The sequence below is a fragment of the Mobula birostris genome, chromosome 1 (assembly GCF_030028105.1).
Source record: "Mobula birostris isolate sMobBir1 chromosome 1, sMobBir1.hap1, whole genome shotgun sequence".
NCBI classification, from domain to species: domain Eukaryota; kingdom Metazoa; phylum Chordata; class Chondrichthyes; order Myliobatiformes; family Myliobatidae; genus Mobula; species Mobula birostris.
The window spans coordinates 225345670-225358283 of NC_092370.1; the positions used below are offsets into that span (position 1 = coordinate 225345670).

The following is a 12614-nucleotide window of genomic DNA, read 5'->3' on the forward strand; positions in this document are numbered from 1 at the left end:
TTGTTTTTATGCTGTCTTTGACTTCCCTTTAGAATATGTCTTCATCTTTGGAATATATCTTTCCTGAGCCTCCCAGATTGCCCCCATAAACACCAGCCTTTGCTGATCTGCCTTCATCCCTGCTCGTGCTCCCTTCCAACCAACTTTGAAAAGCTCCTCTCTCGACCCTTGGTAATTCCTCGGTAATTACTCCACTGTAATATTGATACATCCAATTTTAGCTTCCCCTTCTCAAACTGCAGGGTGAATTGCAGCAATACAGACAGCACAACCCTGGAGGGCTTGCTTTTCAGCTTTCTGACTGTCTCCCTATTTCGACTCCCTTTCCCTACCTATGTCACTGGTACCAATATGTATCATGACCTCCGGCTGTTTATCCTCCCTCTTCAGAATGCTGTGGACCAGATTCAAGACGTCCCTGACCCTGGCACCTGGGAGGCAGTGTACCATCCAGGTGTCTCTATCACATCCACAGAATCTGCTTTCTTCTCTAATTCTGACATCCCCTATCACTACTGCACTCCTCTCTACTTCCTTCCTGAGCCACAGAGGCAGGATCAGTGCCAGGGACCCAGTTGTTGCAGCTGTTACACAGTCTTTGATGAACAGTGAAGTACTTCTCCCACTTTTACCACTTCCTGCCACAGCTGAAAATTCTATACCCCAGGGCGGTCCTGTTTAAATTTCGATCTTGTCAGAGTGATGGCAACAATATGCAGTCATAGAGGGGTACAGTACAGAAACAAGCCATTCAGCCCATTTCGTCCATGCAGAAACCATTTAAGCTTCCTATTCCCAATGACCTGCACCAGGACCATAGCCCTCCCTACTCCTCCCATCCGTGTACCTCCAAACTTCTCTTAACTGTTGAAATCGAACTCGCATGGACCACTTGTGCTGGCAGCTCATCACACACCCTCACGACCCTCAGAGTGAAGAGGTTTGCCCTCATGCTCCCCTTAAACTTTTCACCTTCCACTCTTAAACCATGACCTCTGGTTGCAGTCCCACCCAACCTCAGTGGAAAAGCCAGCTTGCACTTGCCCTATCTATACCCCTCATAATTTTGTATTCCTCTATCAAATCTCTCATCAATCTTCTACGTTCTAAAGAATACAGTCCTAACCCATTCAATCTTTCCTTATAGCTCGGGTCCTCCAGACCCGGCAACATCCTTGTTTAATATCACGGACCGTCTGTGCATATCCACGCCCCTCCCCTCGTAGTAAGTAACACAAAATTGATCAGCAGTGTCATAGAGCGTAACAACACAGTATAGGCCCTTCAGTCTACAATGCTGATCTTTTAACCTACTTTAATATCAAACTAACCCTCCCCTCCATTTTCCTTTCACTCATATGCCCATCCAAGAGTCTCTCAATGTCTCTTTACCAGCACTCCTGGTGGGGCATTCCACACACTCACCATTCTGTGTAAAAAACTTAACTCTAACATCCTCCATGTAATTTTTTCCAAACGCCTTGCAGTGATACGGAGAGGCTTTGAGGAAAGAGAAGCAGAATAAATAGTGTAAAGACAGTAAGGTAGAAGGGCTGAAATGTGTGTACCTCAATGCAAGAAGCATCAGGAACAAAGGTGATGAACTGAGAGCTTGGATACATACATGGAATTATGATGTAGTGGCCATTACAGAGACTTGGCTGGCACCAGGGCAGGAATGGATTCTCAATATTCCTGGATTTCAGTGCTTTAAAAGGAATAGGGAGGGCGGAAAAAGGGGAGGAGAGGTGGCATTACTGGTCAGGGATACTATTACAGCTACAGAAAGGGTGGGTAATGTAGCAGGATCCTCTTTTGAGTCAGTATGGGTGGAAGTCAGGAACAGGAAGGGAGCAGTTACTCTACTGGGGGTATTTTATAGGCCCCCTGGTAGCAGCAGAGATACAGAGGAGCAGATTGGGAGGCAGATTTTGAAAAGGTGCAAAAATAACAGGGTTGTTATCATGGGTGACTTTAACTTCCCTAATATTGATTGGCACCTGATTAGTTCCAAGGGTTTAGATGGGGCAGAGTTTGTTAAGTGTGTCCAGGATGGATTCCTGTCACAGTATGTGGACAGGCCGACCAGCGGGAATGCCATACTAGATCTAGTACTAGGTAATGAACTGGGTCAGGTCACAGATCTCTCAGTGGGTGAGCATCTGGGGGACAGTGACCACCGCTCCCTGGCCTTTATAATTATCATGGAAAAGGATAGAATCAAAGAGGACAGGAAAATTTTTAATTGGGGAAAGGCAAATTATGAGGCTATAAGACTAGAACTTGCGGGTGTGAATTGGGATGATGTTTTTGCAGGGAAATGTACTATGGACATGTGGTCGATGTTTAGAGATCTCTTGTGGGATGTAAAGGATAAATTTGTCCCGGTGAGGAAGACAAAGAATGGTAGGGTGAAGGAACCATGGGTGACAAGTGAGGTGGAAAATCTAGTCAGGAGGAAGAAGGCAGCATACATGAGGTTTAGGAAGCACGGATCAGATGGGTCTATTGAGGAATATAGGGAAGCAAGAAAGGAGCTTAAGAAGGGGCTGAGAAGAGCAAGAAGGGGGCATGAGAAGGCCTTGGCGAGTAGGGTAAAGGAAAACCCCAACGCATTCTTCAATTATGTGAAGGAAAAAAGGATGACAGGAGTGAAGGTAGGACCGATTAGAGATAAAGGTGGGAAGATGTGTCTGGAGGCTGTGGAAGTGAGCGAGGTCCTCAATGAATACTTCTCTTCGGTATTCACCAATGAGAGGGAACTTGATGATGGTGAGGACAATATGAGTGAGGTTGATGTTCTGGAGCATGCTGATATTAAGGGAGAGAAGGTGTTGGAGTTGTTAAAATACATTAGGACAGATAAGTCCCCGGGGCCTGACGGAATATTCCCCAGGCTGCTCCACGAGGTGAGAGAAGAGATTGCTGAGCCTCTGGCTAGGATCTTTATGTCCTCGTTGTCCATGGGAATGGTACTGGAGGACTGGAGGGAGGCGAATGTTGTTCCCTTGTTCAAAAAAGGTAGTAGGGATAGTCCGGGTAATTATAGACCAGTGAGCCTTACGTCTGTGGTGGGAAAGCTGTTGGGAAAGATTCTTAGAGATAGGATCTATAGGCATTTAGAGAATCATGGTCTGATCAGGGACAGTCAGCATGGCTTTGTGAAGGGCAGATCGTGTCTAACAAGCCTGATAGAGTTCTTTGAGGTGGTGACCACACATATAGATGAGGGTAGTGCAGTGGATGTGATCTATATGGATTTTAGTAAGGCATTTGACAAGGTTCCACACGGTAGGCTTATTCAGAAAGTTAGAAGGCATGGGATCCAGGGAAGTTTGGCCAGGTGGATTCAGAATTGGCTTGCCTGCAGAAGGCAGAGGGTCGTGGTAGAGGGAGTACATTCAGATTGGAGGATTGTGACTAGCGGTGTCCCACAAGGATCTGTTCTGGGACCTCTACTTTTCGTGATTTTTATTAATGACCTGGATGTGGGGGTAGAAGGGTGGGTTGGCAAATTTGCAGACGACATAAAGGTTGGTGGTGCTGTAGATAGTGTAGAGGATTATCAAAGATTGCAGAGAGACATTGATAGGATGCAGAAGTGGGCTGAGAAGTGGCAGATGGAGTTCAACCCGGAGAAGTGTGAGGTGGTACACTTTGGAAGGACAAACTCCAAGCAGAGTACAAAGTAAATGACAGGATACTTGGTAGTGTGGAGGAGCAGAGGGATCTCGGGGTACATGTCCACAGATCCCTGAAAGTTGCCTCACAGGTGGATAGGGTAGTTAAGAAAGCTTATGGGGTGTTAGCTTCCATAAGTCAAGGGATAGAGTTTAAGAGTCGCGATGTAATGATGCAGCTCTATAAAACTCTGGTTAGACCACACTTGGAGTATTGTGTCCAGTTCTGGTCACCTCACTATAGGAAGGATGTGGAAGCATTGGAAAGGGTACAGAGGACATTTACCAGGATGCTGCCTGGTTTAGAAAGTATGCATTATGATCAGAGATTAAGGGAGCTAGGGCTTTACTCTTTGGAGAGAAGGAGGATGAGAGGAGACATGATAGAGGTGTACAAGATAATAAGAGGAATAGATAGAGTGGATAGCCAGAGCCTCTTCCCCAGGGCACCAGTGCTCGATACAAGAGGACATGGCTTTAAGGTAAGGGGTGGGAAGTTCAAGGGGGATATTAGAGGAAGATTTTTTACTCAGAGAGTGGTTGGTCAGTGGAATGCACTGCCTGAGTCAGTGGTGGAGGCAGATACACTAGTGAAGTTTAAGAGACTACTAGACAGGTATATGGAGGAATTTAAGGTGGGGGCTTATATGGGAGGCAGGGTTTGAGGATCGGCACAACATTGTGGGCCGAAGGGCCTGTACTGTGCTGTACTATTCTATGTTCTATCTCCTCCCGTATTCCGTTAAAAGGTCTGCACAACGTTGTGAATCGGAGGGCCTATACTCTGCTGTAGTGTTCTATGTTCTTTTCCAGTATCTGCCGTCTCTTCTATCTCTGAGTCAGACCAAGCCTCTCTCAGCTGGATGTAAAAAAAACTCAGGGTATGATTAGGAAGCAGGAGACTGATTCCCAAAGAGTTGGTCAATATTTTCCCTCATTTATCTTTATCGCATTGGTGTTTCTCAGAGGGGACAAACTGACGGCTACACGTCCACTTGTCACAGTTGTTAAAACAGGCAAGCAGAGCACCACTAAAGGCAGTGAGTTCTTTCTCCTTGCGTGGGGGTTTTTCTTAAAAACAGTAGCTAGTGCACAGGCGCGGGAAGCATCAGAGATATTGGTGGCAGCGGAAGGCAGGTTGAGCACCACCAAATACGATGATTTCTTTCTCCTTGCGTGGGGCTTTTTCTTATTTTTTGAACTATAAGAGAGATTATGGTTCAAAAAATTCTAGTGGAGCAGCCATCGTTGGAGTGGGGCTAGAGTCAGAGTGGGAACTTAGAGGCTTTGACTCCAGGGGCTTCGACGAGAAGAGGTTGAGGCCAAAGAAACGGGTAAGAAGGGCAGGTTTTTCCTTTCGTTATTGCTGATTTGGTCCTGGTTGCCTATAGTACAGTTCAGGCAGGATGGCAGATGTGGCAGTGGAATGCTCCTCCTGTGGGATGTGGGAATTCATGGAACCTAATGGTCTCACTGATGACTACACCCGCGGGAAGTGCAGCCAGCTCCATTGAACTGAACTGAATCGAATTGAATTGACTTTATTCCTTATATCCTTCACATACATGAGGACTAAAATTTTTACATTACGTCTCTGACTGAATGTGCAATGTGCAAATTATAGTAATTTGTAATAAATAGTAGGCGTAGTAAGATCCACAACAGAACAGTCAATATAGCTTAGAAATCCGATTGTGTCAGTGTGAATTAATCAGTCTGATGGCCTGGTGGAAAAAGCTGTCCTGGAGCCTGTTGGTCCTGGCTTTTATGCTGTGGTACCGTTTCCCGGATGGTAGCAGCTAGAACAGTTTGTGGTTGGGGTGACTTGGGTCCCCAGTGATCGTTCGGGCCTTGTCAATTTAAATGTCCTCAATAGTGGGAAGTTCACATCTACAGATGCGCTGGGCTGTCCACACCACTCTCTGCAGAGGCCTGCGATTGAGGGATGTACAGTTCCCATACTAGGCAGTGATGCAGCCAGTCAGGATGCTCTCAATCGTACCCCTGTAGAAAGTTCTTAGGATATTGGGACTCATACCGAACTTCTTCTGAGGTGAAAGAGATGCTGTTGTGCTTTTTCCACCATACTGCCAGTATGTACAGACCAAGTGAGGTCCTTGGTGATGTGTATACTGAGGAATTTTAAAGCTCTCAACCCCATATCCTTCGACGTCAATAGGGGTTAGCCTGTCTCCATTCCTGTAGTCCACAACCAGCTCCTTTGTTTTTGTGACATTGAGGGAGAGGTTGTTTTCTTGACACCACTGTGTCAGGGTGATGACTTCCTTTCTGTCGGCTGCCTCGTCATTATTTGAGATAAGGCCAATCAATGTAGTATCGTCAGCAAATTTAATTAGCAGATTGGAGCTGTGGGTGGCGACACTGTCATGGGTATACAGAGAATAAAGGAGGGGGCTTAGGACACAGTCCTGGGGCACTCCTGTGTCAGAGGGTTGGAGGTGAGGGAGCCCACTCTTATCACCAGCTGGTGACCTGACAGGAAGTCCAGGTTCCGGCTGCACAAGGTGGGGTCAAAACCGAGGTCCCCGAGCTTCTTGTCGAGCCTGGAGGGAATTATAGTGTTAAATGCTGAACTTTACGCCAAGAACAGCATTCTCACCTAAGCATCCTCTTCTCCAGATGTGTAAGGACAGTGTGAAGAACTGTGGCTATTGCTTCATCTGTCAGTCAGTTGTGTCGGTAGGCGAATTGTAGGGGGTCCAGTTTGGGTGGTAACAAGCTGCAGATGTAATCCTTGACCAGCCTCTCAAAGCATTTGCTTATTATTGAGGTGAGTGCGACAGGACACCAGTCATTCAGACATGTTACCTTGGTCATTTTAGGTACAGAGACAATGGTGGATGTTTTGAAGCAGGAGGGCACTCTACACTGGGAGAGGGAGAGATTAAAAATGTCTGTAAACACACCTGCCAGTTGTGCCGAGCACATCCTGAGAACTCACCCTGGGGTACCGTCCAGTCCTGCAGCCTTGTGACTGTCCACTCGTTCCACCCCCTCTCTCCCCCCCACCCTCTCTCTCTTCTCCCCCCCCCCCCAATGGTAAGACTCTTGGCAGTGTGGAGGATCAGAGAGATTTTGGGGTCTGTGTCCATGGGACACTCAAAGCTGCTGCGCAGGTTAACAGTTTTGTTCACAAGGTGTATTTTGTGTTGGGGTTCATCAACCATGGGATTGAGTTCAAGAGCCGTGAGGTGATGTTACAGCTATACAAGACCTTGGTCAGCCCTCACTTGGATTACTGTGTTCAGTTCTGGTCACCCCACTACAGGAAGGTTGTGGATACTGTAGAGAAATTGCAGAGGAGATTTACAAGGTTTGGAGAACGTGCCCTATGAGAATAGGTTGAGTGAACTCGGCCTTTTCTCCTTGGAGCGATGGAGGATGAGAGGTGACCTGAAAGAGGTGTATAAGATGATGAGAGGCATGGATTGTGTGGATAGTCAGAGGCTTTTTCCCAGGGCTGAAATAGCTAGCATGAGAGGGCACAGTTTTAAGGTGCTTAGAAATAGGTATGGGGGGATTCGGGGTAAGTATTTCACACACAGAGTGGTGGGTGCGTGGAATGGGCTGCCAGTGATGGTGGTGGAAGCAAATGCAATAGGGTCTTTTAAGAGACTCTTAGATAGGTACGTGGAGCTTAGAAAAATAGAGGGCTATGCAGTAGGGAAATTCTAGGCAGTTTCTAGAGTAGGTTACATGGTCAGCACAACATTGTGGGCCGAAGGGCCTGTAATGTGCTGTAGATTTCTTTGTTCTATGATCTATATTCTAAAATCTAGCTGGATTTATTAGCTGGGAAGTCTTTTGGCACCTGCTATGGTCATGAAGGATACTACATCAATCTTTTGCTTTCGGTGACTCCATTGGAAAGGATGTAAGTCATTGCATTAGCAACCGTAGAAAGCTTTTCCTGTTATAAATGATAAAAATTTCCTGATATAAATCTACCCCTTGCACTCCCATGCTCTGCCATATCAATCCCCACTGTTACAGAACTTGTCCAACAATGAGCTGTGGACTCAGGGAGCAAAGGTGCTGTGCAGAAAGCTTCCACTCAACATCTCTCTCAAGTGCATCAAGGTGGCAGGTAAATACCGCAGGTCTACGTTCTTATTTACTGTAACGTCTGTGAATCCCTGGCCTCGCCTGGGATAAGAGGGGGAGGGGGGAGGGGGAGAGAGGGGAAGGGGGAAGGGGTGAGAGAGGAAGGGGGAGAGGGGGAGGGGTTGGGGAGAGTGGGGGATGGGAAGGGAGAGAGGAAAAATTAAATACAGTGGAATTAATGAAAAACTATACATAATCAAAGACAGACAAACAACCAATGTGCAAAATAAGACAAACTGTGCAAATTAAAAAATAAGTGAATAAATAATACTGAGAACATGAGTTGTAATGTCTGAAAATAAGTTTACAGGTTCTGGAGTCAGTTCAGTGTTGAGCTGAGTGAAGTTACCCATGTTGCTTCAGGAGCCTGATGGTTGAGAGGTAATAATTGTTCCTGAACCTGGTGTTGTGGGACCTAGAGCTCCTGGATCTCCTTCCCAATGCCAGCAACAAGAGAAGGGCATGGCTGGGTGGCTGGGAGGGAGGAAAGGGGCTTATTTTGCTGTTGTTGCTGCTGCTTGTGTTGTTCTGCTGAGCATTGTGGGTTTGCTATGCTAGTGCCAGGATGTGTGGCAACACTTGCAGGCCCTCCCGGCACATCCTTAGCTGGTAAGGCAAACAAAGCATTTTGCTTTCTGTTTCAGTGTACACGTGATAAAGAAATCAATCTGAGTCTGAACCTACTTACTACACTGTCCACTGACAGCTGATCAGGCAGAACATTGGAGACTGAGAAAGTAGAAACTGTTAAGGCCACTAATACTTGGACCAGCCAGCAGATCTGTGTGTATTGTGTTTAATTCCAAACCTGCAGAGGAGTTCATTCCCACGTTACTACTTGTATTCTTACCAGAATACAATCTCCTTGGCACAGGTACACCACATGGCTGTGTGCTTAGCCTCCAGATCTACTGGCTTTACACTTATGACTGTGAGACTAAGCACAGCTCCAATGCCATATTTCAGTTTGCTGATGACACCATTGTCATTGGCTGAATCAACGTAGAGGAGGGAGATTGAAAATCCAGCTGAGTGGAGCCTCAACAACAACCTCTCACTCAATGTCAGCAAGACCAAAGAGCTGATTACTGACTTCCGGAGGAGGAAACTGGAGGGTTCATGAGGCAATCTTCATCAGGGGATGAGGGGTGGAGAGGGTCAGTGTTATCGTTTCAGAGGACCTACTCTGGGCCCAGCATGCAAGTGCAATTTTGAAGAAAGCACGGCAACACTTCTACTTCCTTGGAAGCTTGCAAAGATTTGCCATGATGTCTAAAACTTTGACAAACTTTGTCAAAACTTTGATTTAAAAAAAAAGTAGTGAATACAGCCCAGTCCATCACGGGTAAAGCTCTCCCCAGCATTGAGCAGATCGACACAAAGTGTTGTCACAGGAAAGCAGCATCCATCATCAGGGACCCCCACCACCCAGGCCATGCTCTCTTCCCACTGCTGCCATCAGGAAGAAGGCACAGGAGCCTCAGGACCCACACCACCAGGTTCAGGAATAGCTGTAACCCCTCATCCATCAGGCTTTTGAACCAGTCTTCATTCAACTTCACTTGCCCCATCACCGAACTGTTCCCACAACCTATGGACAACACATTTTCAAGGACTCTTCATCTCATGTTCTCATTACTTATTGATTATTTATTTATTATTATTATTATTATTTCTATGTTTTCCTTTTGTATTTGTACAGTTTGTTGTATTTTGCACACTTATTGTCAGCCCTGCTGGGCGTGGTCTTTTATTGATTTTATTATGGTTATTGGAATTATTGAGTATGACTGTGAAAAAACGAATCTCAGTGTTGTAAAGGTGACATATATGGACATTGATAATAAATTTACTTTGAACTTTGAACGTTTGACTTAGATGTGTCATTGTTTAGGTCTTTTCCACACCAAACCTTGCTGTCCTCTCAGAATCTGAATGAGGTTTATTACCACTGTAGCACATACAAAATGCTGGAGGAACTCAGCAGGTCAGATAGCATCCATGGACAGGAATAAACAGTCAATATTTTGGGGCTGACACCCTTCATCAGACTAGTTCTGATGTAGGGTCGGGACCTGAAACAACAACTGTTTATTCCTCTCCATAGATGCTGCCTGGCCTGCTGAGTTCCTCCAGCATTTTGTGAGTGTTCCAATGACAACCAATGGAATTTTTCACACCAAAAATTCCAGTGATAACAATTAACCTATTAAATAGCCAGAATCAAGTGGTATGAATCCTTCTACTGGAAACTAAGAAGCTTCTAGAAAAACAGAGAAGCAACTGTACTGTAATTACTGGAAAATTGTATGCATATAGATGATTAGATAAAAATACAAGCAAGCATAGGAAAGTTAAGCTACAAAAAAAAACACTTCTACATCTCAATCCAACAGATGTTAACAAGCAGGGAGAGTGAAGTGTGGGAAGTAGACAGATGGACCAGAAAGGATAATATGGGGATAGAGAGTATGGGAAAAGGAATAAAAGTGGGAGAGTACAGGTGGATCAGAAGGAGAGAGGGGATAACATGGGAGGCAAGGAGATCTGAAATTGGGGGAAAGTAAGTTCAATCTATAATAACCAGGTCACTCACTGAGCTGGGCACATTGACATGGAGCATTGCCACAAGAAAGTAGCATCTATCATCAAGGACTCCACCAGCCAGGCCATGCTCTCTTCTCATTACTACCATTGGGAAAGAGGTACAGGTCACACACCACCAGGTTCAGGAACAGTTATTACTCTTCAACCATCAGACTCCTGAACTAGTGCGGTTAACTCCACTCACCTGAACTGACTCCACAATCTTCAGACTCACTTCCAAGGATCCTTTGTAACTCATGTTCTTAGTATTTTTTTTATCTGCAGTAATTGTCTTCTTTTGCCCATTAGTTGTTTGTCAGTCTTTGTTTATGTGCACAGTAATTATTCATAAATTTGATTGTATTTCCTTATATTCCTGTAAATGACTATAAGAAAATGAATCTCAAGGTAGTATTTGGTAACGAACTTGTAAACTACTTTGAAAATAAATTTGACTTTGACTTTGAATGAAGCCCCAGGGTAATTTCTACAATATACCACCTTTATTCCTTTTATCTCCCACTTTCAGGAAACAAATTCACCAATAGTGATGCTGCATTTTTTGACGACGTTTTATCTGTAAGTAAAGAGGAAAACTTTTGGTAAAATATTCCTATTTCCATCTGGGTTATTTTTGTTTGGAGACCGTATTGCATTCTTTCTCTGTAAGTGTTCAACGATCAACTTTATTCACCCAGTGCATTTACATGGACATCTAGTGGCCACTTTATTAGGTACAGGATTTACCTAGTAAAGTGGCCACTGAGAATATTTCTGTAAGTTTGTGGTCTTCTGCTGCTGAAGTCTATACACTTCAAGGTTCAATGTTCTGTGCATTCAGAAATGCTCTTCAGCACACCACTGTTGTAACACTTAGTTATTCAAGTTACTGTCGCCTTCCTGTCAGCTTAAGCCAGTCTGGCCATTCTCCTCTGGCCTCTCTCATTAACAAGACGTTTCAGCCCATAGAACTGCTGCTCATTGTTTTTCCTTTTGTTTTCGCATCATTCTCTGTAAACTCCAGAGACTGCTATGTGTGAAAATCCCAGATCTGCGATTTGTGAGATATTCAAACCACCCCATCTGGCACCAACAAACATTCCACAGTCAAAGTCGCTTAGATCACATTTCTTCCCTATTCTGATGTTTGGTCTGAACAACAACTGAACCTCTTGACCATGTCTGCTTGCTTCCATGCATTGAGTTGCTGCCACATGATTGGCTAAGTTGATACTTGCATTAATCAGCAGTTGTATTAGGAATTAGGTAATAGACGGCATAGTTGTACAAAGAGTTGAATGATTTATGGTTGACATTGTTTGCAATGCACATTATCTTTTAATCTGCCCCTTTCCCTTCATTGGTGTTCCTTGCATATAATATAACTTCAACAACAAGACAGCAGCCAGATGTGCTTGATCAAAATCTGGGATGGAATGCTCTGATCAAAAGATATCAGTTTGTTTCGGAATGGGATTCGAAGCTACAAGCAGGAAGGAAGAGTCAATAGCTCTAGGGCAAACAATGAACCTTGCAAGTTTGGGGACCACTCGATGTCATGAATGGATGTCAAAGTTAGACTAATAAGATTCAAGACTCAGGATTGTTTATTGTCGTTCATCAGCACATGAGTGTAAAGGAGAATACGCCGGATCCGATGCAGCATTAAAAAAAACCTACATAAAGAATGCAATCATCGAGCATGAGCATTCCCTCTGCTCCTGCAAAGCAACAAGTTTCATGACATATGTCAGTGATAATAAACCTGATTCCGCTTTTATAACAGGCTCAGCAAAAGTCTTGAGCACACGTAAAAAAATTATGTAAAGCGATGATGCTTTAAAAATAACGAAATTAGAAGTTTCTAAATTCCTATAATCAGATCATTATTTGGTGTGACCACACTTTGCCTTTAAAACTGCATAAATTCTCTTAGGTACACTGTTGAGCAGTTTTATAAGAACATCATCTGGTAGGTTGTTGCAAGCATCTTGAAGAACTTGTCACAATTCTTCTGCAGACTGCGGCTGTCTCGCTTACTTCTGTCTCTCCAGGTAATCCCAGGCAGTCTCAATGATGTTGAGCTCAGGACTGTAGAGGCCATACCATCTGATGCAGAACTCCTTGTTCTCCTTTTCACTGAAGGTAGTTCTTTATGACCTTGGCCGTGTATTTTGTGTCATTGCTCTGTTGCAGAATGAAGTTGGGACCAGTCCAATGCCT

The 12614-nt window shown here is 44.6% G+C and overlaps 1 protein-coding gene across 1 annotated transcript in view; it reads left to right on the top strand.

The window, feature by feature from the left end:
* Positions 1-12614, top strand: part of LOC140194034 (uncharacterized) — a 70767-nt gene that overhangs the window by 15331 nt on the left and 42822 nt on the right. Inside the window, exon 5 of the mRNA XM_072251389.1 lies at positions 7695-7788. Within this exon, the coding sequence (XP_072107490.1) occupies positions 7695-7788 (94 nt within the window). The remainder of the gene's footprint in view (positions 1-7694; positions 7789-12614) is intronic.